The 9720-nt window shown below is 35.0% G+C and overlaps 1 protein-coding gene across 1 annotated transcript; it reads left to right on the top strand.

Moving 5' to 3' along the window:
* Positions 1-5553: 5553 nt before the first annotated feature.
* On the top strand, positions 5554-9352 carry LOC123219759. The gene is made up of 5 exons (XM_044641739.1): positions 5554-6256; positions 7454-7612; positions 7922-8095; positions 8229-8656; positions 8744-9352. Exons 1-5 carry the CDS (start codon positions 5554-5556, stop codon positions 9350-9352), a joined length of 2073 nt encoding a protein of 690 aa, XP_044497674.1.
* The last annotated feature ends 368 nt before the right edge of the window (positions 9353-9720 follow it).

Below are 9720 nucleotides of genomic sequence, written 5' to 3'. Positions count from 1 at the left end.
TTCCCCTTAGCTCTCAACTGCGTTGTGAAGACATGCTCACTTGCATGCTATTTATAAAGAAAATTTCAAAACAGACAAAGAGGGTTTAGGTATCCTTCATTTCAAAGCAGACAAACAAAGTCAGGTCAATATTTAAATAATACAAAGTTACCGAACCTCTTTCTGTCTCTTGCTAAAACATCACAGAGTACTGCAATAGAATTTTATTCAATAGCTACCAGCATCTACTGGAACCAGATAGCTACCAGCAATACATCCATATTATAACGACTACTCTTTTGGTGGGATTTGTTTTTTCTTTGTATTTGATTCTAAAGAGTAAAGAGAGAGACCGAAGTTCAAAGATAATTATAAAAGAAGGAGAAGGAGGGATGAGTCTTATTCAATGGTGTCATAAATAAGCTGAATTCTTTCGCTATAATGAATTAAAGTTTGTAATTAAAATGATTGAAGAATTTTTCTGTTGTTTTATATAAATATACAACCAATTATGGCCACTGATAATTTTCTTTTTCATAACCATTCTGATTTGTTTAAGCTAAACCTGTTGGCTACAGCAAATTGCTCATTTAATTCGTGGAAACTCCAGCTGAAAACCTTATTCATTCTTTGAAACTTCAGCTTTTATATTAAGAATGAATACAGCTGCAGAACACATAACAGAGTCTTGACAGAGTAAGCATCTTTACCTGCTGACCTTCTGCCAATCTGAAATTAGCAGCAAGTGCTCCTACGCTTAAGCTATCACACCACAGAACCTGTGTTGAGCAAGGAAAAGTCCAGAATTAGTACTAATTCTGTTAAATCTTGGGCTAAAGCAGTATTAGTGTATGTTTATTGCTTAATTGATATGGAAATTACCTTGGTTTCAACTTTTAAGGTTGCTTTGTTACTTAAGCAAAAAAAATCTGATTTTTTAACTTCCGTTGCCCCCTAATTTTTTTTTTAAAAGCCGAAATTGGATATCAAAATTCTTTCTTGGACAAGTGATTACACATTTTAATATATATTTTTTTTCATTCATTGATATATAATGGGACACATACAGCCATTGGCAATAAGGGTGACTCCTCCATGTGCGGAGGATCTTATTCTAAATGATATATTATTAGTGCTCGTGCAAACTGGAAGCACAAACTTTATTTAGCAATACTTATAATTAATATTTGCCCATGATTATTAAGCAGTCTGAAGTTGAGCAGTTTGCAGATAACAGCTTGTAATTTTCATTTGCCAGTTTTTCCATCGCCACATTTGACTCATCGATCTCATCATCAAGAATGATAGTATCGTCAGTGGCAAATTTTGCACCAGGAGGACCTACAAGCTGCGGAGCACCCTAAGGTGTTGTGGCAAAATTTTCCCCAGGAAGACCTGCAAACAGTGGAGCACCGTGAGGTGCTGTAGCAAAATTTGCCCTTGACCTGCAAACTGTGGGGCACCCTAAGGTGCTATAGCAAAATTAGCCCTAGGAAGAACTGGAAGCTGCGGAGCACCTGAGCACCCCGAGGTGCGGAGGCGAAATCTGCCCCTTGATGACCTGCAAGCTGTGGAGCACCGAAAGCTGCTACCTTACAGGCAGCTGCCACGAAAAGGAGGCCTTTCTTTTCTTCTTGTATTTCAATTGCCACGAGTAAATTCTTTAAATGGTGACACCTTTGTTAGAATTTCATAGACGGTTAGGACAGTACGGAGTAGAAGGTCCCATATTGTAAAATTGGTCCAGGTGATGTGTAACAGAGTTCCCACCTTTGAATAATTAGCAAACGGTGGAAGTCCAGGAAAAATGTCAAGAAAATGTCTAGTGTGCAAGAGATGAAGATTGCTGAATTGATCGAACACTTTGACGAAGTGTGAGTTTCCAACCTTGAGGACTTGCAAAGGCAAAAATTGTGACCATGGCTTTAGGCATGCAAGACCAATCGAACTTACTCTTATATCGGTCGGCAACTATGTCAACTGCGTTCAATATAGCCAACGAACCTCGCAGACCGTGGCCCGTTACTGGTACACTGATTTCCTCATCTTGATATTGACTCACCAGTTTCTTAACTGCTTTAAGAACCTGCATATATAACAACAATAAAAACAAAAAAGTTGAATTTTGTTCGTATATCTTAGCTCGTCTAAATCAAATAGGCTCAATGATCTTTTTCTTCGATAGACCAGTCTAGTGCTTTCTGTGGTTATATTCTTACATATTCCGACTGGCCGGTCACTATGGATATAGTGGCATGGTGAGAAAAATATTATACAAAACAAAATAACTTATACATGAATTATTTACCCGTTTTCTAGTTGACATGTAGATGAAGAAAAACCCCTCATGTACATGAGAGTTTCCAGTGTGCTGACCTAAAATTGGTGTAGCTGAGATTTGACCATACTCAAGGGAAGATGTGAAAGAGCAAATTTTGGTTGTAGTAGCAGAAGCAGAGTGGAGTTATAGTGTTAGTAGCAGAGTTTTAACTTTAGTGATGCGGTGCGTTTTGGAGAGTTAATAATGTGGTGCGTTTTGTAGAATAAAAAAAATGAAAAGTTGCCTCTGTACTTCTTCTCCTGAGGAAAGCAAAAAATGTTTTGTTTAATTTTCTTTGTCAGTGTGAATAGATTTCCACATGAAGCCACTATCGTTTTGGTTCTTCAGATGTAAAGGTCAGGTCATTGTTGGATATGATCTCCGATGAATGGCAAAGATTGAAGATTGACAGCTGTCAACAACTAGCAATTGTTTGGCAGGAAATTTATTGTATAAAAGTTACCTCTCATGTATTTATGAAATTGAAGAAAATAAAAAGTGATGTTTCTCTCTGAAGTTCTTATTTTTTTGAGTCATATTCTGTTCAAGATCTTTTACCCACTCTTCGGGTGTCACCATTCCTCTAAAGCAAATCATAATGTCTCTCCTTCCTAATTGTCTCTTTCATTCATCTGTGGCCATGGCCGCGTAGCCAGTCCATGCACGTGAGCCCTTAGCAAAGAAATTTGCTTTTGAGTCACCATAAACATAGTTGTTCATGGTGTAAAGTCCCAGACCAACCTGAAAAAGGAACTCGTTCTCTCCATACCTTGGAGAAGTTTAGATGTGTTCAACGGTGTCATAGATGGCGTTAATTCTTTTACCATAATGAATATAAGTTTGGCCAAGGCTTCTTTTAAGAGGTCTTAAGAGACCTGACTAGTTCTTGAGTGCAAATTATTCATTCTTTTGAGCTAGAAGTGTTATTTTATTTCCTCAATCCAGAATTTATTCTTTTATTTAGATGTCTTCATAAATACAAGTTACTTTTTAATAATTACAAAGATTCATTGATCAATCAGATTCTTCTTCTTATGATTCTATTTCCTCTTAAGCAAAATAAATTGCATATTCTTTGCTTGAGAATACTTCAGGCTGCACTGTTTGTTAACTTCTCTTATAGCTTTATCTTTTTCTTTTCTATATATACTAGATGGCCTCAAAGGTTTCATTATACAATAATAGAATTGCAATTCAACTTACTGGTTTGGACGACACCAACATCAGCGTTTTCTTCTTTCAGGTAACTGAATTATTTAGTTGTAAGCACAATATATTAGCGTTCATATATATAACCGAACTTGGAAGAATTTGAGTACATTAATTGGTAAAGTACTTAGAATAATTTTTTTTTTTTTTTTTTTTTTTTTACATTAGCTATCTACAGATTTCTTTCAAGGTGCCAATAGAGGCAAGTCTTTTCAACCCATTTCTTCTTCTTCTTCTTCATCTTTTATTCGTGCAGTCTTAAGTTATTACTATGATTATTTTTGCAGTTTGCTATATTTTCATGCATTGTCAACATTATTGATAATATATTTAATTTGTTATAGTAGCCAAGATTTTTCTTATTAATATTCATTGCCATTTAATATATAAGATCTGGAAATACTTGTGATGAGCGATTAATTAATGTTGCAATTAAGATACTGCGAAAATCATTATCTAACTCTTAAAAAGTTCATTGTAGAGTTACCACAAATTATTAAGGATCACGCAGCTGGATTACGATTGCTCCACCTAGTGAAAAAATGGATGGTACGTTTTTAACATTGCAATTAATTTTGGGGAAAAGGACTATTTCCAACCCAACTTTTAGGCCATTCTCAAACCTATACTCACGGGAGATGAAAAACCCCTATTCCCACCAATGACCAAACTGCCATCCAAATTTTCAGTTAGAGACAGGGGTAAAATCGTCATTTTACCTATAAACTTTAAAACTTTAAAATTTCACCATTTCCCCGCTCCAGGTTTTAAAAACTAACACCTCAACCCATCCTCAAAGTTTGAAAAGTTTAGATTTCACCCCTAGGGTTTGCTTCCTTCTCTGGCCACCACCGACGGCGGACGCATTCCACCAATCTCTCATCTTCAACTACAAAGGACGACGAAGGACGACCTTTCGTCGCCTAGATCTGGAGGACGAAGCATCGTCCAAATCTAGAAGAACAGACGAAGGACGACGCTTCGTCGTCTGGGTGGAGCGATTAAGAGAGACCTCTTCGTCGCACGATGGTGCGATGAAGAGATCTTTGTCTCTTCGTCGCACGGATCTCTGTCTCTTTGTTGCACCGTGCAATGAGGAGATAAAGATCTCTTCATCACACCACCGTCGTTGCACCAGGAGAAGGAGGAGGTCGGAGACGACTTCGGAAGATGCAGTTAAAGAATGGGGGTGAAACTGCTATTTTTGAAAGATATAAGGGCGGTTGAATTTTTAAAAAACATAGAAACCCTAGGTTTGGGGGTGAAAATGTTACTTTTTAAAGTTTAAAAACTTTAAGTAAAGGTGAAATATTAGTTTCTAAAGCCTGGGGGGCAGAGAGTAATAAACTTTATAACTTTTTAATATAAACAGTAAAATAACTATTTTACCCTTCTCTTTAATAGAAAAAATTAACAGAAGTTTGCCTATGGGTGGGAATACGGGTTTTTCATCTCCCATGGGTATGAAAATGGCCTAAAAGTTGGGTGGGAAATAGTGCTTTTCCCTTAATTTTGTATCTGTTTCTTTCTTCTCCTTCTTCTTCTTATTTTAATAAGATGCATTTTCTGAATACCATTGAGTATCCAAAGGCAAATGTGTTGCTCTTCCTAAGTTCATCTTAATTTTTTTTATTAATCTCTTTTGTTCGTTAAGAAATTATGAAGTGCCAGAGTTAAGTGTAAATATTATTTTTATTGGCCGTTAATGTCACAATTTTCTCTTTCTATTCTTTATATAGATATTGCTATATTACAATTAACCTATAATTATCTAGTAAACTGAGCTGAATTTACTTAAACAAAATTTAAATCCTTAATAACAGCAACAAAGGCAAATGAATTCAACTGCAGTAGAGGAGTAGCTGATTCATCTAACAAGATATGTAATAAAATTCTGGATAAATCCCACTTGTTTTATTGAGACATTTCAGAAATTTAATTTTTTGATAAATTTTATTGAGGTTTAATTAATATGAGTTAGTATTCAAAAGTTTGTAATCTATTTGTTAGATTAAATATATGCAGTGATATCTGAAATAATAACAATGACAATGCTACATGTTATGCTACAAAATACATTGTCGACTGATAGTAACTTAATGTTTATTTTAGATTTACCACCAATGCAGAGCAAAGAAATCATGAAAGATCATTCTACATCAGAAAGTGCCTCAACTGAAAATAAACTTGAGATTCTGATTGCCCCACCTTATGAAAAACCGGCTGGTACATTTGCACATGCAAAAAGCGCTATATCTGATTCTGACCACTCAACAGAAATTGAAACGAGAAATAGGCACTTCAGACTACACTGGGCTGCACTTGAAGGTGATTGGGACACAGCTGAAATAATTTTCAAGGAAAGTGATAACGATATTACGGCTAAGCTATCAAATGAAGGGGACACCGCTCTCCATATTGCAGCTGAAGCAAGCAGCACAACTTTTGTGAAAAAGCTGGTTGAAAAAATGAAAATAGAGGATTTGGAAATAAAGAATAATGCTGGCAATACGGCCTTTTTTCTTGCAGCTGCGTCCAACAGGGTTGCAATTGTCAAGGCTATGATGGAGAAGAAAGAAGACTTAATAAATAACAAAGGTGATAATGATATGTTACCCCTTGTCGTGGCAGCTCTGAAGGGAAACAAAGAGATGACAGAACTCCTTTATGAAGCTACTGGGGAAGAGTTATTAGATGATTCTGATCGCATCGAATTGCTTGTCAGTCTGATTAACCATGGTTTGTATGGTAAGTCTTCTTGCTTCTTTATTTTGGCTACTTGTAAAGCTATTAAAAACCTAACACTAATGTTTTAATTAGCATTATACACACACACACACACACACCCCTATATATATACAGACTCACATGCGCACACTCACACACTCCCCATTTTACCACCTTATATTATATGTATGATATATTATGCTATCAAGTGTATTTTCAATTTTTGAAAAGTAACAAGTATGGTTGATTTAAGTCGAGCTTGTTTAAATTTGAAAATGAGTTTAATTCGAACAAGCCCAAAACAAGTTCAATTCAAATGAATTTGAGCTCAAGTTGAAGTTCAAATTTGAAGATTAAAAATTTTTTTGTTTGATCTCAAGTTCAAGGGGTGTTCGGCTCGCTAAGCTCATAAGCCTAAAAAAATTGATATGAATCAATTAAAATAACATCGTTCTGACTAGTAAGCATTAAAACAATATAATTTTAGTCATTTTTTGTTTGATTACAATATCGAGCTAAACTAAAAACTTAACTTAGTTCAACTAGAGTTTTTCTCCTTTCAAGTGAGCCAAACTTGAACAAAATTGAGAAGAGTTGGGTAAGTTTGAGTACAAGTTTAACTTCCCTAAATTATGTCAAGCTTGAATTTAACTTAACTCGAATCTAGCTCTATAAACAAGTAATGAAGATAGACTATATGAGGGAGAGTTATTTGTGCTTCTTACTTGCTTACCACTTTCTCTATAAAATTATCAACCCTCTTCCAATACAAATATTTATGTTAATATTTGTAAGCCACACTATATATATTAATATAAATATTTATGTTTATTTTAATTTAAAATATATTTATGTTACTATAACACTGACCCCCTAAATATCATTTATGGGTCCGCCACTATACATGATCTTACCTCCAAAGGAAAACACTAAGAAACACCACAATGATGCATACTTGTCATACAAATGCTCAACTTAATAATACCAATCATATATTAATGGTAAAGATTGATTTAATGGAATAGTAAATATGTAAATTATATACATCAAAATTTTGTGATATTCTATATTCTTTTCTTCATGATACAATTCAAATTTAACCGCTTTCTTAATTGAGTAAATTGAGGATAGCACACCATTAATTGGATAGATCCAATTGATGTATAAGAAGTAAAGTTTAATTTATATTATTTACTATGTTGGTCATTGTTTTGGTAGATATTGCATTGGATTTGGTAGAGAGGCACCCAAAGATGGCTATTGCGCGAGATAAAAACCAGTTGACAGCATTACATCACTTGGCTAAAATGCCTGTGCTGAGACCTACTTCTCATTTTGACTGGATTAAATCTGCCATGAGATTTCTGATCCTACTTTGTTAGTTCTCTGTAACATTTACACTTTCCCTATGCATTAATTAGTTTTCTTTTTCTTTTTATTTGAAGGTTTTAATATGACCAATATATTAATTGAGATGACAAGATAGCATTTGTTATTTACTATGTAACATTTATTTGCCAAATTTGCTCCTCTAAAGTAATAATTGATGAAATTCTATTAATTTCTATGATTTGATTAGGATACTCTATAATCTATTTAACAGCTTCTGATTTCGACACCAAATTGTTAAAAGCTATTGTAGGTAAGGACATTAATGGTGCTTGCATGCATGTTGTTTTAAACCAGGTAATGGTGTGAAAAGAGTGGTGATAAAGGGACATAATTCAGCGTTGAGGAGACAATTTGTGCAGGATATAAACAAGCTCGGCTTCAGGGATCGGATAAATGAGAGGGAGCTACAGTACAGGGTTAGGATGGGCTTTGACTATTGGATTGAAGAGGCTAAATTTGAAATATTATGTGAGCACTAATTTGCTTGATTGTTTTGTTTATTTCTTAATTTATTGTTACTCTAACTTTAATTGTTTGTGGTGGGGAAAAGACTCCCCTGTATCTAAATTATATGAAAATTACGATAATTATGTTGTTACAGATGTCGGTGAAAAGACTCCCCACACCGCTTTCGAGCTAATCAAATGCGTTTGGAAACAAGTTCTACTTTTGGATGAATCCCGGATATCTGAAATTATAAGAAAACCTTGGGCACTCATGTTTGAAGCTGCAAAACGAGGAAACGACGAGCTTCTACACATAATTTGGGAGACATATCCTGATATGATGCTTGAAGTAGACGAAAATCATCACAGCATATTTCATGTTGCTGTTATGTATCGTCAGGACAGAATTTTCCGTTTCATTCATAAGATAGGTCCATTGAAGAAGGATTTGATAGTCCAGAAAACAGATACACAGGGGAACAACATATTGCATTTGGCTGCAAAGCTGCCACCAGAAGATAGGTCCATTAATGAATCAGCTGTGCCAGTTTACCGGATGACGCTAGAGCAGTTGTGGTTCAAGGTGAATATGTAATGCCCTCAGCCCTTTTTTTGGGAATAAAAATAATTTTATTTCAGTGATCGATAGATGTTTCTTAACTGATTGTAGGCAGTGAAGAAGATCTTGGGTCCAGTGGATCCTGAAGCTCCAAATAATGACGGCAAGACTGCTAGAGCTTTATTTACTGAACAGCATAAAGAGTTAAGCAAAAAGGCTGACAAATGGATTAAGGAGACTGCTAATGCATGCATCGTGGTAGTAACACTTATTATCACCATGGCTGTCGCAGCAGGTTTAACAGTACCAGGTGGCACCAAAGAAGAAACTGGGACTCCCAATTTTGTTCAAAGAGCTTCCTTCATAATTTTTATATTATCAATTGCTGCAGCGTTATTCTTCTCCTCTTTATCATTAGAAAAGTTAATATCCGTTTTCTCTCACCCATATGAAGAAACAGGCTTCGACTCAGGGCTTGAAGATTTAATGAAAGGATTAGGCTTACTATTAATTTCAATAGTATTTGTGACGGTAGGGTTTTGTGCAAATGTATTCATTGTCTTCAAAGATGGCATGCCATGGATTCCTATATTTACTATGGCAATGGGTTCTTTCGCAGTCATCATACTCTGGAATCATTCTTATATTTCCAGGCGAAAGAACGTGGGTTTGACCCGTGAATATCTGAGACGCGACATCCATGCGTCACTTAACATCTGAGTGTTCATGTTTCAACCTTCTTGTTTACTTTATTTAATCAGGTTGATTTTATGTAATAAACGAATCGTTTCTTGTTTTATTTATTTAATTTTTTATCATGAGTGTTATAAGGTCATCATATCATATAATGGTAAAACATGCATTGTATTTTGGTCTAGAGACTGTATAATTTAGGAAACAATTAAAAAAAAAAATTGACCCATTCCTAATAATGAATCTCTAAAAATGAGAAAATTTACAATCTTCTAAACATACGAAAATGACAGGTATTTATTCTTTCAATGCTTAAAGACTTATTCGTACATGTACTAAATAAGGGTGAGCAAAATACCCAAACTAAAACCGGAACCGTGAAATATGCAGATTTT

This window comes from Mangifera indica, chromosome 6, assembly GCF_011075055.1.
Source record: "Mangifera indica cultivar Alphonso chromosome 6, CATAS_Mindica_2.1, whole genome shotgun sequence".
Taxonomy (NCBI): Eukaryota; Viridiplantae; Streptophyta; class Magnoliopsida; order Sapindales; family Anacardiaceae; genus Mangifera; species Mangifera indica.
Note: the sequence above shows the minus strand (reverse complement) of the source record. Positions and strands in the feature narration are given on the sequence as shown.

Bases quoted from the DNA above. Each gene is read 5' to 3' on its own strand.
- LOC123219759 (XM_044641739.1), top strand. From the start codon at position 5,554: ATGACAATGCTACATGTTATGCTACAAAATACATTGTCGACTGATAGT. The intron at 6,257-7,453 runs GTAAGTCTTCTT...TTGTTTTGGTAG, and splicing joins GATTAACCATGGTTTGTATG to ATATTGCATTGGATTTGGTA. The intron at 8,657-8,743 runs GTGAATATGTAA...AACTGATTGTAG, and splicing joins TAGAGCAGTTGTGGTTCAAG to GCAGTGAAGAAGATCTTGGG.